The 20,441-nt window shown below is 44.5% G+C and overlaps 1 protein-coding gene across 2 annotated transcripts in view; it reads right to left on the reverse strand.

Moving 5' to 3' along the window:
- LAMA3 (laminin subunit alpha 3) overlaps nucleotides 1-20,441 on the reverse strand; it is a 137,896-nt gene that overhangs the window by 86,094 nt on the left and 31,361 nt on the right. Inside the window, exons 9-18 of one of the 2 annotated variants that reach the window (XM_077933093.1) lie at nucleotides 17,724-17,814; nucleotides 15,575-15,706; nucleotides 12,823-12,886; nucleotides 11,500-11,534; nucleotides 11,238-11,378; nucleotides 10,306-10,440; nucleotides 6,712-6,846; nucleotides 4,887-5,024; nucleotides 3,695-3,741; nucleotides 2,380-2,479 (exon numbers count right to left, since the gene is read on the reverse strand). In XM_077933093.1, coding sequence (XP_077789219.1) covers nucleotides 2,380-2,479; nucleotides 3,695-3,741; nucleotides 4,887-5,024; nucleotides 6,712-6,846; nucleotides 10,306-10,440; nucleotides 11,238-11,378; nucleotides 11,500-11,534; nucleotides 12,823-12,886; nucleotides 15,575-15,706; nucleotides 17,724-17,814 — 1,018 coding nt within the window. The remainder of the gene's footprint in view (nucleotides 1-2,379; nucleotides 2,480-3,694; nucleotides 3,742-4,886; nucleotides 5,025-6,711; nucleotides 6,847-10,305; nucleotides 10,441-11,237; nucleotides 11,379-11,499; nucleotides 11,535-12,822; nucleotides 12,887-15,574; nucleotides 15,707-17,723; nucleotides 17,815-20,441) is intronic. The other variant, XM_077933094.1, reaches the window with a different exon arrangement.

Below are 20,441 nucleotides of genomic sequence, written 5' to 3' on the forward strand. Positions count from 1 at the left end.
AGCGCTGCCGACCCCCAGCATTTTAAAATCTCCCCGTGTCCCGGGAAGGTTTTAAAATGCTGGGGGTCGGGAGCGAAGCGCTGCCGACCCCCAGCATTTTAAAATCTCCCCGTGTCCCGGGGAGGTTTTAAAATGCTGGGGGTCGGGAGCGAAGCGCTGCCGACCCCCAGCATTTTAAAATCTCCCCGTGTCCCGGGGAGGTTTTAAAATGCTGGGGGTCGGGAGCGAAGCGCTGCCGACCCCCTGCATTTTAAAATCTCCCCGTGTCCCGGGAAGGTTTTAAAATGCTGGGGGTCGGGAGCGAAGCGCTGCCGACCCCCAGCATTTTAAAATCTCCCCGTGTCCCGGGAAGGTTTTAAAATGCTGGGGGTCGGGAGCGAAGCGCTGCCGACCCCCAGCATTTTAAAATCTCCCCGTGTCCCGGGGAGGTTTTAAAATGCTGGGGGTCGGGAGCGAAGCGCTGCCGACCCCCTGCATTTTAAAATCTCCCCGTGTCCCGGGAAGGTTTTAAAATGCTGGGGGTCGGGAGCGAAGCGCTGCCGACCCCCAGCATTTTAAAATCTCCCCGTGTCCCGGGAAGGTTTTAAAATGCTGGGGGTCGGGAGCGAAGCGCTGCCGACCCCCAGCATTTTAAAATCTCCCCGTGTCCCGGGGAGGTTTTAAAATGCTGGGGGTCGGGAGCGAAGCGCTGCCGACCCCCAGCATTTTAAAATCTCCCCGTGTCCCGGGGAGGTTTTAAAATGCTGGGGGTCGGGAGCGAAGCGCTGCCGACCCCCTGCATTTTAAAATCTCCCCGTGTCCCGGGAAGGTTTTAAAATGCTGGGGGTCGGGAGCGAAGCGCTGCCGACCCCCAGCATTTTAAAATCTCCCCGTGTCCCGGGGAGGTTTTAAAATGCTGGGAGTCGGGAGCGCTTCGCTCCCGACCCCCAGCATTTTAAAACGCTGTTCCGAAGGGGGGGGGGACACCTGCCCCAGCCGCCCCACTTCGGAAAGCTGTTCCGAAGCGGGGAGGGAGGGCGGGGACATCTGCCCCAGCCGCCCCACTTCGGAAAGCTGTTCCGAAGCGGGGAGGGGGGTGGGGACATCTGCCCCAGCCGCCCCACTTCGGAAAGCTGTTCCGAAGCGGGGAGGGGGGGCGGGGACATCTGCCCCAGCCGCCCCACTTCGGAAAGCTGTTCCGAAGCGGGGAGGGGGGGCGGGGACATCTGCCCCAGCCGCCCCACTTCGGAAAGCTGTTCCGAAGCGGGGAGGGGGGGCGGGGACATCTGCCCCAGCCGACCCACTTCGGAAAGCTGTTCCGAAGCGGGGAGGGGGGGCGGGGACATCTGCCCCAGCCGACCCACTTTGGAAAGCTGTTCCGAAGTGGGGAGGGGGGGCGGGGACACCTGCCCCAGCCGCCCCACTTCGGAAAGCTGTTCCGAAGCGGGGAGGGGGGCGGGGACACCTGCCCCAGCCGCCCCACTTCGGAAAGCTGTTCCGAAGCGGGGAGGGGGGCGGGGACACCTGCCCCAGCCGCCCCACTTCGGAAAGCTGTTCCGAAGCGGGGAGGGGGGCGGGGACACCTGCCCCAGCCGCCCCACTTCGGAAAGCTGTTCCGAAGCGGGGAGGGGGGGCGGGGACATCTGCCCCAGCCGCCCCACTTCGGAAAGCTGTTCCGAAGCGGGGAGGGGGGGCGGGGACATCTGCCCCAGCCGCCCCACTTCGGAAAGCTGTTCCGAAGCGGGGAGGGGGGCGGGGACATCTGCCCCAGCCGCCCCACTTCGGAAAGCTGTTCCGAAGCGGGGAGGGGGGGCGGGGACATCTGCCCCAGCCGACCCACTTTGGAAAGCTGTTCCGAAGTGGGGAGGGGGGGCGGGGACACCTGCCCCAGCCGCCCCACTTCGGAAAGCTGTTCCGAAGCGGGGCGGGGGCGGGAACACCTTCTGAAGGCGGGCGGGGGGCGAAAGTCTTTGTCCCCCCTGCCTGCCTTCCCAGGGGCTTTTAAATCGCCTCGGACAGCGGAGAAGTCCTCCGCTGTCCCGGGGTTTTTTAAAATGCTGGGGGTGGGAAGAAAAGCCCTTGTCCCCCCCCCCCCCAGCCTTCAGAAGAGGTCCGGGGACAGACTGTCCCCGGACCTGGTCTGAAGGCGGTTTCCCTAGGAACGCATTAATTGATTTTCAATGCATTCCTATGGGAAACCGTGCATCGCAAGACGAAAAAACCGCAAGACGAAGAGACTTGCGGAACGAATTAATTTCGTCTTGCGAGGCACCACTGTACTCTCATTTTCCTACTCATATTGAAAAAGTGCCCCTCAATGAGGCCAAACTTAGATTCACAAAATGTTTAGGGGTATGCGTACCCCCAGAAAAAGCACTGTTTGTATCAACACAGCCTTACCTATGCATCCATACGGGTTTTCTCTGGCCAGATGCCAGTAAAGTGGTTTGCAGATGCTACAGGTTGGACCTTCTACATTTTGCAGACACCGGCAATCGTCCTAATGGACAAAGGGAATAATGCATATGTCATGACAGGGAGTTAAGGGTCTTGACAAACTAGTATACAGCTTTGAAATACACATAGGAAATGGGAGGTGGAGAACAGTTTTACAGATGGAGAATCCAGACTTAGAATTAGTAAGTTGTCTGAAGATACACAATGGGCAGAATTCACCTAACGAGTTCCATCAGCAGAAGTCCTGCACAAGGGCTTCTGCTTACACAACAGGACTTCCCCCCTCTCCTTCCCCTGCAGCCCCTGAAATTGGCTTGAAGAACCCCCAGAGACAGCCTACAGGGAGAGGAGAGGGGAGATTGTTTCATCTGGCAAGCTGCAACGCTTGCACTGATGGGACGTTCCACCCAATACAACCCCAATACAATGGTCTGTAGCTGCTAGACTATACTAGTTTGGATCCTTGCATGGCTCAACATGTGACTGGAGGAGCTGGAGGAACCTATCCAAACTCTGAGAAAGTCCCCACCCCCACCCCGCCAACTCACAGCTGCATCCCTCCAACTTGCAGGTGTACATTTAGAAAATGTGTTGATTTCTTCATGCTTTTTAAATTAATATTTTTATACTGCCCATCAATAAAGTCCACTGGAAAATTTACATTAAGTTATGGATCAATAAAAACACACATATATACACACACAAATAAAAGATTATCAAAAACCTGTTTGAGTGGAGAACAGTCTTACACCTCTTTGCACAATGGAACTAATGAGACTTGAGCAGAACAGAGGCAAATTCACTACAGAACATTTCCCTATTATGTACGTATATTGTCATCAAATCTCACAAGTAATAATATTCACACATTTGATATTAGGAGATATGACAAACATTCCATTTCTCCTACGCTTATGAACTAAAGAGGGCTTACCATCCCACTCCACACAGTTCCTTATCTAAAAGTCACTTACTAGAGGAGTCTCCTCTACGGTGCCTGTGAGGACAACTTGCCCCATGCCCATTAACTAGCAACGGAAAAGGGTGGAGAACCAGTCATTCAAGCCCTAGCAATGTGGCCTTGTGTTATAATTGTAGATGCCATAGTCAGGTTAAATAGCAGGATAGGTGCTAATGTGTTGCCAGCTATTTGTTTCTTTCTCCATATAAATCCACTGTTATGAAAATGAAAGTTCAATGAACATGCCTTTGCATGACAATTCTATTATGCAACACAATTCTATTATGTAATACTTACAGAATAAGAATCCATGGTTCCTGCTGGGTCACATTCGTTGCTGTTTCCTGTTTACATTTTTTTAAAAAAACAACAAACCCATTATTTTAAAGCTATTTATTTTCAACAATCCATATAGCACTTTTTAAGTGAAGAAAGTATTCCCTGGTTATTTCACTATGCATTGAGCCTCACAACAAACATTGACAGTTTCTCTCAGATATATTCTTAATAATATTTAAATACCTCCTTTTATGTACATACTGCATAGTGTTTTATCCTCACATTGGCCCTGTAGTCAATGTTGGTCCCATTTTACAGGTAGGAAACAGAGATGGAAAACATTAACTGAGGCCAATAACATGAGTGAGATTTCCCAATAATTTTATACATAACACTGCCCAGTCATTGGTTTTGACTGACTTGGCCATGGCCATTGAGGGAACCTCATGACCACAGGAAAGCAGAAAGAGATGTATGTGCTTGTATCTCTGAAACTTAAATCCAGACACATTCCATTCATGGAGGATTGAGCTATAAACAACCATTAACTCCTTTCCTGTGGCATCAGGACAACAGAATTTCTCTGATGAAGCAAGATTATAGCATTTGAAACTTCTTAATTTTAAAAGGCAAGTAAAAGGGGATGTAAAGGAAGTGTATCAAAGTATGCATGCCATAGAGAAAGTGACAAAGAATAGTTTTTCTCCATCTCTTTTAACACTAGAATGCATGGACATACAATGAAGCAGAAGAATGTTGATTCAGAACAGATAAAGTACATCTCCACACAGCACATAGTGAAACGATGGAATTTGCTCCTATCAGAGGCAGCAACTTGGATGGTTTTAAAAAGGGATTTTCAAATAAATTTTATTTACTTATTTATTTAAAACATTTTTACTTATTTTTACTTATTTATTTAAAACATATTTAAAACATTTTTATCCCACTCTTCAGCCAAAAAATGGTTTGCAAATGTCTGAGATAAGGTAGTATGGCTTCCTTGCCTCAGTAAACTGTCCCTCTAAATCCTTCAGGACACCTGCCACCACCTGAGCTCTAAGATCTAAGCATCTTATAATTAGCAATGGCAGCCTAAACAAGTAATTAGCCGCACAATGAGGGCAAAACTTGTCCATCTCCCCTGATCGCATACAATTTTCTGCTTCTAAAATATCGCCATAAATAGATGTGTCTTGGTAATTATTACCTTGGCAATGAGGAAAACTGTTGGCTGCTGAGAGACATCTGTGACACTGTTGTCCTATAAAGCCTGGTTGACACTCACACTGGCCTGTGACTGCATCACATGCGCCCTGGTAGGAGCCATGGGTCGAGCACTGACAAGCTGAAGAAAGGTGTTAATTTTATAAGGACACCAGGTTTCATATTACTACACACATACATATACACACACATGGATAAAAGTTTGGAGACATGCTCTGGCAAGCAGCTGCTTCTTTGTGGATTGATACATTCCATGCTTCTCCTTTTGGAGAGAGATATGTAACTTGGGGTCAGAGGTCTTATTCATCCTCCTTCACCTCATGTAGCCCCTAGCTATGTTGGCAATCTCTCTGAGGACACCAAGCCAGAGAGCAGAGACTCCCTCAACTGAATGAGAAGAGCCATATTTTCCTCTAGTCTTCATGCCTCCATTCAAGCACTTTGGGCATTGAGCAAAAAACAAAAGGCCTCACAAGTTGGTGAAATTCTACAAATATAACACACTGAAATCAGCAGCTTCTGAAGTCCACCTACTCAAACGCTTTCAAATCTTGCAAAAATTTTGTTGCAAAAAGTTAATTTTCACAAAAAGTATCAAGATGCAGCTAGTTCTACATTGAACAATACAGTGCTGAAATCTGCAATTTTGAATACAGGCCTCCCCCCCCCCCTCTCCCTCCCCCCCCCCCCCCCGGTTAATCTGAGGACGGGAGTTGTTTGAAGCAAAGAGCATGGAAAACATGTTCTCTGCTTACTGTGTAGGTTGTCAGGAATTCTGTCAGCTGCACAGCTGCTATACTGTTCTTAGTTACGCAGCCTTTGCCAAGTTGGTGCCCTCTGGATGTTTATTATATTATTATCTACATTTCTATCCTTCCCTTCCTCCCAAAACAGCACAGCCAGCCAGCAACAAAGCAGCAGAATGGTGCAATAAAAATCAATAAATTAAAACATCAAGGACATCTAAAAACATTTTAAAACAGTCACATATCCTCACACCTCATCATTTCAAGGTTGCCAGGAACAGTCTCTTTCAGTCATCAAATGCCTGGGTGAACAGGAATGTTTTTAAATTCCTCCTAAACGCTGATATTGAGGTAGGAAGACACACCTCATCAGAGAGGGCATTCTACAACCAGGGAACTGCCAATGAGAAGGCCCAAGCAGGGGTCAGGGCCAACCAAGCATATTGGCTGGGTCTAATGGCAACAGTAGTTCAAGACATCTTTGAGGGCACCAGGCTGGGGAAGGGTAAGTGAACATCACCATCAGAGAGTCACAAAAATGTGTATTCTGCCCAAGCTAAAGTTGCTTGGCACACAAACAAAACATTTGCAATATATTGAGCCAGTCTGCTGGTCCTTATGCAATCGAGGGTCAATTTACACTTGAAATTTGTCACTTAGCTTCCCCTTGTGCAGCTGGTTTTTTAACAAATAAAAAGCTGGTGCAACAGTGGGAGGGTGACCAAGATCAGCATCATGGCACAGGGGCAATAATCCTTTGCCTCCAATCAAAATGCTCCTCCCACCCACATGCCTGTTAGAAACAGTTTAGTCCTAAGTGGCAGCTGCTCTCTAGAGGTAGGGGTAGGGAAACGTTTTTGGCTCCATGGACCAAATCCCTTATCAGAACTTAGCATCGCAAGCTGAATTTTGACAGGTGGGCAGGGCAACCCACCTGTCAGTCACCTGATATCATTTTTCTTAAATACATCTAGTAAACTAAAACAGTTTTGCTTCCATGTATAGTAATACATTGTTAAATCAAAGTTCATATCTGAGAAAGAAACGTGATTGGTTACTTACGCAAACAATTGGGATAGCTATAGTAGCCAGGAGCACACTGGCTGCATTTTGGCCCAGCATAGTTTGTATAGCAATGACAATGTCCCAAAGAGCCACACATGTTGCTCACAGACCCAGATGTATCACAGCTGCATTCTGTAAGGGGGGAGAGAATAAGAAACCATGACATTGTTGTTTGTTAGTTCTCTTTAAGTTAGAAGTTCTTGGCCATTTTTGGCCTGTGGGCACGTTTGGAAATCTAAAAGACTGTTGGGGGCACCACAGAATGCTGATTTCATAGAAGGAAAACTGGTGATGCTCAGAATTCCCCCCCACACACACACACACACAAAAAACCCACTTATACCCACTAAAGCAGGTAACCTCCCTGCCTTTAAGAAGCTAGCAACCCCTCCAAAACAAAAATTATTTGAAGAAACATTGAGAGGGACAGGTGGTTTTGAAGGGTACCTAGAAGAATGTCTTGGGGTTCTTTGGTGCTCATAGGTGCTACACTGGGGACCCCAGATTTTAATCATAATTTTTATCCCCCAAAGCAAATGTCAAGAGATGGCAGTAAAAATCCTAATGCTTCTGTTAGGAGGGAGGGAGGGAAGGACCTTCAGTGAAAGAAAAAAATTGTGTTCTTCTTGGCACATCAATATTTAAAATTGTGTCAACATTTATTTAAAAAATAATAATTCAACTAATTTCAAGCTGCAAACCCTGAAGTTTTCCAGTGGACACCAATGCACCGTAACCAAATAATAATCGCTATGCCTTTTTGTCTGTCAAGTTAGAGAGATGGCTCTAGCATTAGGCAGAATGAGGTGGCTACCTCAGGAGGATGCTTTTGCATGTTATGAAAGAGCAATAAATTATTGGCTATTTAATTTAGTGTTGTCACATTTTCACTGACAGGGAGGGGAAGAGGTGGCTGAGGGATATTCTGCCTCAGGCATGAAAACGACTTGACCTGGCTTTGGTACTATGAACCTTGACTTGGGAAGGTGGATGCAGAAGGCAACATGTGCTGCTCTCCCTTAGGCAGCAAAATGTATGGGGTCCACTTTATAACTGACATGTCTGAGGACCAGGCAGGATGAAATGAAGTTATCCTTAGTTAAGTGTTTGTGGTATTGCTAGATGATACCCTTATAGTACTAATTCCCTGAGCCTAGCAGCCAATTACTAAATATGCCTTAATTTTTTGCAATGTCAGCTATTAGCATAACCATCTGACGTTCTGTGAACATTTTAAAAATGCTGATCAGTCTAAACTCTGCAAAAGCAAACTGACAGATTAATGGCTGCTTAGAGCCGAAAGTAATGCATTTATTATGCATATGCATTGGCTTGTGGTACATTATGAGATTTAACAAACTACTGTTGCTACTTCACTTCACTTTTTAAAAAGTTCTTTATGCACCTCCAGCTGTGAGCTACTATCTGAAGACGCCCAGAGGGAGGGCAGGAATGCAAAGTACCGGTAGATGCCTCTTAAGATACATTGTAACCTAATCCACTTTTAAATATATCAGAATCGTTATTGAATTTGGCTTCAATATGGAATTTAGTTCAGATTTCTCAGCTCCATCTTGTACATGACTGTGGCAAATTATCTGGGCCGTTATTAGACTGTATGGTGAATTCTGATGTTCTAAGCCTCATTAGGTCCTCATGGATAATTACTTAGCTGGAGGCTTTTGCTGCAAAAAAGGGTACCCTCAAAATCACATACTGGCCTCATTCAGGCATAAGGCTAAGCCCAGCCATGGGTTGGTGTAAAGAAGTAAATATGAAAGCTCCCAGTGAGAAGATCATGGGCCCTCTAGTCCCAATTGCTGTTGTGTTGCTGTCCAAACCTGGTCTTGTGATTTTCAAGCCCCCAAATAAACCATAGAACAAACCTTTTGCTTTTTGGTTTAGCACTTTGTCAAAACCATGGGCCAGGGTTTTGACAAAGTGCTAAACCAAACCATAGCTTAGCACACAGCAATGAAGGAGCAAAAGTAGAGGAAGTGGTCACGATCTTATTGCACGTTTTCTTAACATGTGCAAATGGGATCACTGATTAGTTCCATGTAACAGAAAACATTCTCCCCCCACTCCCCAGTACTTCAGGTGCTTTAGTAAGGGCTCTTGCACTGTCAAATCAGTTTTCTGAGCATTTTCAAATAAAAATGGCTCCACTTAAATCAATATAACGGAGAGTCTTTCATCAATTTTAATGGCTATGGATTTAATGTATAAATCTCAACTCTTATATTTGGGATTTTAACATTTCCCTTCCGATCTATTTAGCTTTCATAAGATGTTTTCCTTTCTTTGGCTGCCTTTTGTGAGCCCCTCTCACCTGGGCCTCATGTCAACTTTTTAAAGCTCAACATGTCAACCAAGCCAATTTGAGGTACATTTTCTTAACAAAGCCATAAACTGACTCATTTCCAATGAAACATTCTTCCATGCCAACTGAAGGATATAAGTTATGGTTTTCATTAAATCATTTGTATGTCTTCCCGGTCCAGCAATATCAAACTCTTTTGCTGTGTCGTCTCAATCCAGCATTTTGCAATAAGTGGAGAACTTTTCAAAGTTCATAATATTTTCCAGTGTCGCATTCAGGAAGGGGCAAGCATTCTGCACTCCTGTGAACATAGTGCTGTTTATATTTTATGTTGCCTTTATTTTCCATCACTTTCCAATTACTGGGTCATGTGATAAGAAGAAACTGTCACACAGTCATGTGACACATTGCATCTTGACACCGCAACACATAATGTATGGGGAGGAATTATAATACAGTAATTGCTTAGCGGGATGCGGGTGGTGCTGTGGTCTGAACCGCTGAGCCTCTTGGGCCTGCGGTTCAGAAGGTTGGCAGTTCGAATCCATGCAACAGGTTGAGCTCCCGTTGCTCTGTCCCAGCTCCTGCCAACCTAGCAGTTTGAAAGCACGCCAGTGCAAGTGGATAAATAGGTACTGCTACAGTGGGAAGGTAAACGGCGTTTCCCTGAGCTCTGGTTTCCATCACGGTGTTCCATTGCACCAGAAGCAGTTTAGTCATGCTGGCCACATGACCCAGAAAGCTGTCTGTGGACAAACGCCGGCTCCCTTGACCTGAAAGCGAGATGAGCGCCGCAACACCATAGTCGCCTTTGACTGGACTTTACCATCCAGGGGTCCTTAGCCATACAGTACAGTGGCACAACACATGCTTTGCGGTTCCATGTGCAACTGCTAGCCTCTTTAGTTACAGGATCTTAGCTGACATGCTGGGGGGAACATTGACTGAGACCCTGGAGAGTGCCTGCCAATGAGAGTGGATAGCACCTAACACTGCAATCCTATACAACTCTATTCAAAAGTAAGCCCCATTGAGTAAGCCCCATTGAATTCAGAGGGACTTACTCCCAGGTGTGTATAGGATTGCAGCCTAAATAACCCACTGCCTTACTCAGTGTAAGGCTGTTTCTAATAACTCAATATGCTTCCCTCCCAATTCTCAAAACATAAGGATGCAGCCAAAAGGAACACACGACTGTACACATTTTCAAGTTTGATGTCCCCCTGACCAGATCAATGCGGTCAGATTTATTTATTTGTTTATTTTACCTTGACAGAAGGGGAAAGAATAATATCCAGGCTGGCAGGCGTTGCACTGAAAGCCATCTACGCCAACACGGCAAAGGCATCTTCCAAGGAAGTCACATATTTCAGGAAGGGTGCCAGCTAAATTGCACTCACACACTGCCAGGGGAAGACAGGGCACTTTCAGAAGTGATTGGTTTTTTTTTAATTAAATGATATTTATTACTTTTCAAACAATTTCAGCACAACATTACACAAAAAAAGAAAGAAGAAAAAAGAAAAAAGAACAATACAAATACAATACAAAACACCACATACAAAGTAAAACAAAAACAAACAAAAACAACTTAAAATCACCTCAAACATTTTCAACATCCCATCTTTCATTCGCTTATTTCCATCGACCTCCTCACACCTCCCTTTTTGTATTCCACTTCTATTTATTATTTCAGCAATTCCTTTCCATCTTCCTCTGTTTTCTATCCTATAATTATCTTAACACACTTCAGAAGCTAAATTACCTCCAGGATTGTAGTGAAAACTATCTCCCATCCCACCATTTGCTAGGTCACAGTTTGACATGCAGGTCATAAAAAGTTGATTCTAAAGAAAGCTAATTATTTATGCCACTGTGGAAATCCGATTAACTTGAACTGCACTGAAAACTCACAAGTTCCATAACTAGGTCAGCATGCTCCTTCCCCAAGCCTGTTGGAAGTGATATTTATTTTTTCTTCATTGTCTGAATTTTTTAAGACAGATATGGAACATGTGGCTGTCCCGAGGTTGACTCCAACTCCCATCATCTCCAGGCAGCATGGCCAAGGATCAGAGATTATGGGCAACATCGGGGGGACTGCAGGTCCCCTATCTGTGATCTAATAAGTTCCCAAGGTGGCTAACAAAAACGCAACACAAATACCGTATAAAAATAAGCCAAAACCATGATTACTTACTTTGACAGAAAGGGTACTGGAAATAGCCTACAGCACAGCTATCACAGGCAATTCCTTGAAATCCTTCACGGCATCGGCACTGTCCTGTTCGTCTGTCGCATTCACGATCACCTAGTGCACCTGAGCCATGGCACTGGCAAGCTAGGGACATTTTTAAAAAAGTTAATAGTCTTGAAATTCAAATGTATTTGGATGGGGGGGTTAAAATTGCATTGCATTTGATTTTGGCATCTGTCAGCAGAATCAGAATCGTAGAACTTACGTTGACAACGTGGCCCAAAAAATCCTGGCTTGCAGCTTCCTAATGCAGAAAGACAGAATGACGTCGTGGAATTAACAGAACAAGCAAAGGAAACCCTCAAATGTAGCAAATCTATTAGTTGCTAAAGAACGTTATTAAAGGATAAGCCCTGCCTTGCTGATTTCCAGGTGCAGGAACTGAGGATGCCAGGAAGCTCTAAGTAAAAGATTTTCAATGCTAAGAAACAGACAGGTCTTGTGATGGAAGAATTATTGACCAGCAGAAGTCAACTTCCTTTGCAGGTGGACATACACACATGTATTAAGCCTATCTTCCTCTTCTTTTTAAAAATGTAGTATTTATTAAGCTTTTAAAACAAGCACGTACAGTTCCAAATGTTGGCGTTGTTCAAATGTAAGAAGCTATGCACAGTGTTGTTTATTCTGATTGGTAGTGGCTCTCCAGCATCTCAGGCAGAGATCGTTCACATCACCCTGCTACCTGACTCTTTTTTTTTTTTTTAATGGAAATACCAGGGATTGAACCTGGGACTTTTTGCATGCAAAACATGGGTTCCTTCTCTCAATGGAGAATGAAGTGAATCATTGTGATGCACTGTCTGCCTTTGGTCATGTCCACACCATACATTTAAAGCACTCTTATACCATTTTGACAGCCATGGTTTTCTCCAATGAAATCCGGGGACTGGAGCTTGTTAAGGGTGCTGGGAATTGTAGCTCTCTGAGGGATCTTCTAACAACCCTCAACACCCTTATAAACTAGGATTCTTTGGAGGAATCCTTTAAACACATGCATTTCTACTCAAAGTAAGCCCCACTGGGTTTAAGTGACAAGGCCCCACTGAGCTCAAGGCCTCAATCCTATGCATACTTACTTGGGATTATACTCCTGAGTAAGTATGCATAAGATTGAGGTGTTGAAGCCTCTTTCTCTCATCCCAGCACAGAAGTTGAGCAAGCTGCCAGAGGACGGACAGAGCAATCAGTCCCTCTCTGGGCAGTGTGCTGCGTGGAAAAGAAGAATGAGGCAAAGAGAAAGGAGAAAAGTGGCTGGCATAAAGAGAGGGAGAAAATGAGATGGCAGTAAGAGAGAAAAAGGACACCAACCAAAGGAGGAAAGTACTCACAGGTTTTAATCCAAAGACGAAGCACATTCATACTAACAATTTCTGAACATCCACATACAAACCAGCCTCAGAAAGAAAAACTCATATGCTACTTGAGTAAACCCACCCTCAGATTAACTTTATTTATCGGGATTGTGCCTATGATGGATACAGGGTCATTAAATTATAAAAATGGAAACACAACAGAAAAAGATCACTTGCCAGCTATATGACCAGCTGAAGGGTCTTCTGGACTTGGAGTAACAGGATAAACAGGATTCCCTTTCAAGAGGGGAGAAAAAGAAGACAACTTTCAGAAAATACCTAGTACATTTTACCTACTTACTACATTTATACATCGCTTTTCTACCCAAAGCACTCAATGTGCTTCACAGTTTAAAACAATTACTTATAATTTCATAAATATGATACAATGGCTCAGGATCGCATTATCTCAAGGACCACCTGTCCCCATATGAACTGACCCAGACCCTGTGATCATCATAAAGCCCTTCTTTGTGGGCCTCTTCCACAAGAGGTCTGGAGGATGGCAACATAAGAGTGGGCCTTTTCCACAGTGGCTCCCCATTTGCGGGATGCTCTCTCCAGGGGCATTCAGCTGACACCTTCATTGTGCATCTTTAGGTGCCAGGGGAAAACTTTCCTCTTCAACCAGGCCTTTGGCTGATTAACATTCTATGACCTTTTAAATGTGTTTGTGGTGGTGGTTATGGGTTTATTTTGTCCTTGTCCTTGTTCTCATTATGATTTTTGTGTTGTGACTCACCCTGTGACCTTTGGGTGAAGGGTGGTATACAAATTTAATACAACAATAATAAAATGAATCATGACAATTACTTGAGACAATTCCAGAAGACGTGGGGGAGGGATGTGAGTTGGTGCATCCTGGCTGGCAGAGAGTATCTCACTGTGTCTCAGCCCTTCCTCTAATGTAATATAGGAAGCTTCCTTACTCAGAACCAGACCACTGGTTCATAGCTCACAATCGTCTACACTCTCCAGCATCCCTCCAGGGTGACAGATAGGAGACATTCCCAGTCCTATCTGAAGATGCCAACAACTGAACCTTGTACCTTCTGCATTTAAAGTAGATAACTCTGTCATTGAGCTACAGCCCTTCCCAGATATTACATGCATGGAGCTGCATAGACTTGTTGGGATTAGGAAGGTGGGGCAATGGCTGAAAACAAAATCTTTTGCTTCTTACCTTCCTTTTTTCTTTTGACTAACTCTGGCTCCTCACTTGTCAACATTCTTTGTCATTCTTCCTCCTCCCAAATCCCCCTTCTGACACATCATCTTTACCTCTCTTCTCCCCACCCTCCACCCTTGGCCTTATGTTCTCCCTTACCCAAATCTTCTTCTTCCCCTTCCCTCACTCAAAACATTCCTCTTGCTTACTTCCCCTACCCTTGCTCAGATCAGCGCTCTGTCCTGGCCCTCCTCATCTGAAGAAGAACTTGAGCTCACAACTCTGGTTCTGCCAAAGGCTTTCGTTTTCAGATTAGATCAATGCATGAGGCGTATTACAGGTTACAGGAATCCGCAAGTACATGGGAGGTTAAATATAGGGCTAAGTGCCAGCTAAGGCATTGATGCAACAAGCAACATGCCCTTAGTGGCAAGAAGCTGCAGTCCTGAGACTTGGCAAGCAAGTAGGCACTACTTGAGGTGGGCTGGCCTTGTTCCAAGGTGACAGAGGCAGACACACAACTAACATGGCATCAGACTTACTGCTAGCCACCTCCCCAGAAGGGGTGGAGTCTTGAGTGACAGGAGGAACCACCAAAGGACTAGGCATCTCTTGAGGGAGAAGAGTAGAAGGCTCCTCCATCCATCTACTTGGGCCCTCCCCAGTGTCCCCCAAGATGCTGTGTCCCTCCTTGAAATTCAGACACATTTTGTGCCCCAGAATTAATGATGATCATAGGGACCCTCCCTGAGGTCTTCTAGTGCCTATTCTTCAAGCCCCTCCAACTCTTCCTCCATGTCTGACCACTCCCTCCATGATACCCTAAGGGACTCGTGACACCCTCTTTTGCCCACATCTCTCCCTGGCTCACCTTCTCTTGCAATCAACCCCTTGCTCTTCTTCACCCAGTTCTCTTCTTCTCCACTCTTTATTTCACCCCAGTCCACCCTGTTCTTCATCCCTCCTCCTCACCTTCCTCTGTTACAGAGAACTGAGTGAAATGATGCATTTAAAAAATATTCAAGGGATTTCCCTTGTGCTGGTAGACCTTTGGAATGCTTCAATGCCCACCTGCTTCCTTTCCTCTAGCTGTTTTCTGCATTTTTATCCACCCGCCCCCACCATGTTTAGGTATGTAGACGTCTTGCAGCTTTAGAAAGAGAAGTCTATATACCATGACCTTTGACAACAGACTAAGATGTATATTTTTAGGACCCATCCTATTTTTCTGATTGTAAGTTGTTTTCAATTGTTTTTAATGTTGTGTTTTAAATTGTTGTACGCCGCCCTGTGTTAATCGCACATCATCATTATCATCATCATCTCATTATTTTCTAAGGGCTGTGTTCTATAAGTAACAGTAGCCTGAAACACAACTGAAATATTACGCAGTATTGGAATGGAAACAAAGAAAACAGGGTTGGGGAGGGGCAGAAACACTCAGCCAGAGAAAACATGTTTAAAAATAGAAGTTGCAGATGTCTGCTTCCCAACCCATGAGCCAACCAGTCACAGAGATATATAACAACATGTTTTGTTAGTAGAATTCAGCTTTATCTCACATTTATGACTGCTACTTCCCTCCATGCTTCATTGCAAAAACCAGAATATTTATTTCCTTGTCTTTTTTTGCAGTATAACTTTTACTTACTGGTGACTTTTGGGGAAATATGATTGGAACAAATGCATGTGTAGGGGGGATGTTTAATGAGACAGGACAAAAATGCAGAGCTGTGTGTTGATATATGGATACTCACCATAGCAGAAGGGGAAGCTATGGTATCCTTCAGCGCACCGGTCACAGGTCTCACCCTGATAATTCAACTTGCAGTAACAGCGACCAGATCCTTCCTCACAGCCATCAGAATGTTCTGAGTTACAGCTGCAGGCTGTATATAAAACAGTATCAGTCCCAAATCTTTCTTCAGCTTGAATTTATTTACTTCCTATTAAAATTAAAGGAATGTCCACTGCACTTGGGCTACTTCCTGGTTTAGATAGCACTGCTGCAATAATCCTTTCCATCTTTAAAGTGCTGTGAGAACTTTACCTCTTCAGTCAATACAGTATGATGCTTTCCTGTCAGCAACAGCTTAGGTTGATTTTTCTTGATATATGTCCCTCGTAGGCTCACGCGGGGGAGCGGGAAGAGGCTGCCTGCCTGTCAAATTGCTTTCTAGTATCCCATTTAACATCCTGGGTCCCAGTTTCTGAGCGTTATTATTGCTTTTATTTATTTAGGCAGTTATGCCCCACCTTCAATGTTACCACTTCTATTGCAACTTACAGCAAAATGTTTTTAAAAACTGAAGTAAAGAATTGCTTAAAAAGATGGATAAAATGGCAAAGAAATAGCACCAAAGCCAATCTGACCAGTTTTTTAAGGGGCCTAATTAAAAATATAAGGGACGCGGGTGGTGCTGTGGGTTAAACCACAGAGCCTAGGACTTGCCGATCGGAAGGTCGGCAGTTCAAATCCCCGTGACAGGGTGAGCTCCCGTTGCTCGGTCCCTGCTCCTGCCAACCTAGCAGTTCGAAAGCACGTCAAAGTGCAAGTAGATAAATAGGTACCGCTCTGGTGGGAAGGTAAATGGCGCTTTTGTGCGCTGCTCTGGTTCGCCAGAAGCGGCTTAGTCATGCTAGCTGTACGCCGGCTCCCTCGGCCAATAAAGCGAGATGAGGGCTGCAACACCAGAGTTGGCCATGACTGGACCTAATGGTCAGGGGTCCCTTTACCTTTACCTAATTAAAAATATATTTGCTCGGTGCCAAAAAGGATAAGCTATTTGGTGCCTGGTGTTCCTTTCTGAGAAAGCTTGTCGCTCTGGTCTGACACCATCCTGACCCCCAAAGATGGGAAAACCCTAAGAAGGAGTCCCAAAGACTATCTGAACATATGGGTAAGTTCATGTGAGGGTAGGCAGTCCTTCCTGTACCCAGGTCCCAAGGGCCTTAAAAATAAGTGCATCAGCCTTTTGAATTGCCCTAAGGAAGGAACAGCAGCGGGTTGTCCCATGAAATGGCTCAAAAATACTTTAAAATACTTAATAAAACTGAAGAGATGTATTCCGTTCAGCAGGCTCCAACTCAACAGTTCCCATGTCTCAATCCTAACATACATTGCCAAATTTCCTAACAGCAGTATTTGGAGCCAAGTAAAGTTTCTGAGAGGGTTTCAGGGGCTACTCCACATACAATGTATTTCAGTAAGTTTGACTGGGACGTTCTTTAAGCATGGCAAGCAATTACTGATCTATCATTCTCCAGCAGCAGTCACAGCTGGTGCATCAGTATTACCTCTTTTGGTCTCATACCAAAAACACAATAACATAACATGGGCAAAATCTATCTGAGCATTTCTCAAGCACATATAGCAAAAAATAAATAAAAAATGGTTCCTGTACCTTTAAGGTTTACATGGCAGGGAGAAGCTGTTCTTGCAAAGTGAACTACGCTTAGAATCAGAGAAACTCTAGGGCAGTAGAAATATACTGACTTCACATTCTAAAATATATTGGCATTGACTTCCCATTTTCCTATGAAATTGGAAGGTAGACTGGAAACAAGGTCAGCCTCCCCGTGAGGTGGTGTGAGGCAGCCACCTCGAACAGTGAAAGCAGCCCGCCCCCACCGCCAGGGCCCCCGCTGACAGAAGAAAAGCACCGCTGCCAGTAGCACCAGTTTCCAGCAGCATCTCACAAGATATTCAGCATGATTTTGCTGGAAGCCAGTGCCCACTGCTTGCACTTCACAGGTGCCACCATGCAGCACCAGGGAAGAGAGACTTGCGGGGAGGCAGGATGCTAGCAGGGCAGCATATTCCTGCTTTACCACAAGCGGCAAAATGGGACGCACTACCTCCGGGTGGAAATCATTAGGGGGAAAAGCAAGAGGGAAAGAACATACGTATACATCCATACGTTGCTGTCACTGGAACACCATAAGGACGGTAGAAGCCCTTCAAGCATTTCTCACAGTTTACACCGGCTGTGTTGTGCTATGCAGGATAAAATAAGGGGAAAAGGTGACACGAGAAAAAGAACAGCTAAGCAAGGAAAGAACTGAATGTGGGTGTTTGAAAATATGTTACTATGGCCAAGGAAGAATGTTAATGTGGTAGAAATGCAGTGCATTCTGGGTTTCGTGGAGGGCGGTTCTTTTGCATGTTGTCAGAAGCTGAGGAGTTAGAACCCACAGCTCTGGGTACAGTTACCTAAGCGATGACCCTGAAGTAGCACCTGAAGTAGCTAGGCCCACTCAGGCTGTCTCTTGGCTTATTCCCTCGTTTGACTTCCTGACTCAAACTCCTAGTCTAACTCCCAACTTAACCCCCTTCTCTTGGACTCCTCCCTCCAACCTGACAGCTTCTATGGCTCAACCTGGCATGTACAATTATACCTTGGTTTTCAAATGTCTTTGGAGTTGAATATTTTGGCTCCCGAATGATCGAAAACTGGAAGTGATCGTTCCAGTTTTTGAAGGTTCTTTGGAACCCAAACATCTGATGTGACTTCCGAGGTGTCCGATTGGCTGCAGGAGCTTCTTGCAGCCAATCGGAAGCCGCGCCTTGGTTCCCAAACATTTTGGAAGTCGCACGGACTTCCGGAACAGATTCCATTTGACTTCCAAGGTACCACTGTATTGACAAATGCCCTATATGATCAAAATCTAGTGAAATTAATGCAATCTTATATGAAAGACTATCTTCATGGCTGCTTTGACCATTAAATGACTTTTGTTAAATACAGTGGTAGATCAGTTTACGAACTTAATTAGTTCTGGAAGTCCATTCTTAAACCAAAGCGTTCTTAAACCAAGGTGCGCTTTCCCTACTGAGGCCTCCTGCTGCCGGTGCCCTTCACCGTTCGGCTTCCGTTCGGCTTCCGAGGCAAAGTTCACTAACCGGAACACCTACATCCGGTTTTGCAGAGTTTGTTCACCAAATAGTTCGTTAACAGGGCTGTTCGTAGACCAAGATACCACTGTATAAGAGAACATTCACTTTGGCTCTCCTTTAATTTACATCAGAAGGGAAAGCCAGTAACAAAGTTATCTGATTTCCATATGTTGCAACACACACACACCCAGTTCATTTCAAATGCAATTGGATGAAATGTGTTTTTTAAAAATGGAAAATGTAACACCAACTTATTTGGATAGCAGAGTTATTTAAAACTTTGTGATCATGAAAGATTAGCTCTACAGCAAGGGAATGGCATCTGTGTAACAGAAACTCATTGCCTGACACAGAGAACAAAGCATACATAATATCATTATTTTGCAAAGAAACAGACTGCACACCATGTCCCAGTTTTCTTCAGTTGGTCATTTATGCAAAACTTTATAATTGTGTTTCTATGATACAAATTGCAAAAGGGTAAGCCCAATACCTGTGCCTTTTTTGGGATGGAAAAATTATAATTAGATTTCATGGCTAAGCAATTTCATGCAGCTTAATTTCCACAAAATCAAATTATGGACAATCAACATCAGTTGCAATGGACAGCGGGTTTTTTTAAGATACCAGTCATTTTCCTTGCTTTGATGATGTTCAGAAAAGATGCTTAGCTAACATATTCTTTCATGGGCAAAAGTGCAAAGAGGAAACGACACAGAAATGTCAAATTGGAAACAAAGAGTTTCCCTCTTTCCCTTAAAAAATATTTTTTTCTTTGATTTACATCCAGCTACATGTGAAACAAATACTGCTTTCAGTTTTAGCATGATGGTTGCACTGGATGTTTCCTATGACCCCAGGTCTCAAGTGGAAGGCTAGCTGTCCTCTGAAGCACTTGCCAGGGAAGAATGGGTTCTGCATCAATTCTGCACTGCCCGCCCAGTTCTGAACATGGCTTGGCTTCTTCAGCTACCCAAGCAATGGCCTGCTTCCCCTCTTAAATGATCAGAACTAGTATGACTGCATTGACTGATGGGATAAATTTGTAGTTTCCCAACAGGCTTTTTGGCCTCCTAAGGATCACCAAGACTACATTAGTAACAGAGCAGCTGTGCTGCCTGTGATGATCCTCCAATCAGCATCCTAAACATGTGGATGAGGAATGACCAGCAATGATTTGATGTGTTTTCCCACTGATAAACAGTGTCCAAAGTATCTGATTTAAATGGCAAAAGTCATCCTGCAAATAGTCTGGAGAAATGTCTCAAAATATCTCTCTTGCATCATTTCACTTTCATTACTCACGTCTCTTTAAAAAACATATCCATGTATTATTTCAAGCATGTATTATTTCAATCAGAGGTTTTGGGATGAATAAGATGAAGTATCCTATACTTGGTACAACACTTTTCCTTTAAGTGGTGTACTAAGTACAAGGTCCTTCATCTTGGTCATCTCAAAAGTCTTGTTCCCTTGATTTAAATTGCTGTTGGCTGTGCCTATTCAGAAGCTTAAAAAACAAAGTTCACAACACAATCTAACACACACACACACACACACACACACACACACACACACACAGAAGTAAGTCCTACTCAATTCAATGAGGCTTGTTCCCAGGTGAGTGGACACTGGATTGCAGCCTTATATGACTATCTCATACTCATTTACGTGGTAATGAGCCCAATTAACTCAGTGGGACTTCTGCGGAAACATGTTTAGAATTG

The sequence above is a fragment of the Podarcis muralis genome, chromosome 8 (genome assembly GCF_964188315.1).
Source record: "Podarcis muralis chromosome 8, rPodMur119.hap1.1, whole genome shotgun sequence".
In the NCBI taxonomy this organism is placed as follows: Eukaryota; Metazoa; Chordata; class Lepidosauria; order Squamata; family Lacertidae; genus Podarcis; species Podarcis muralis.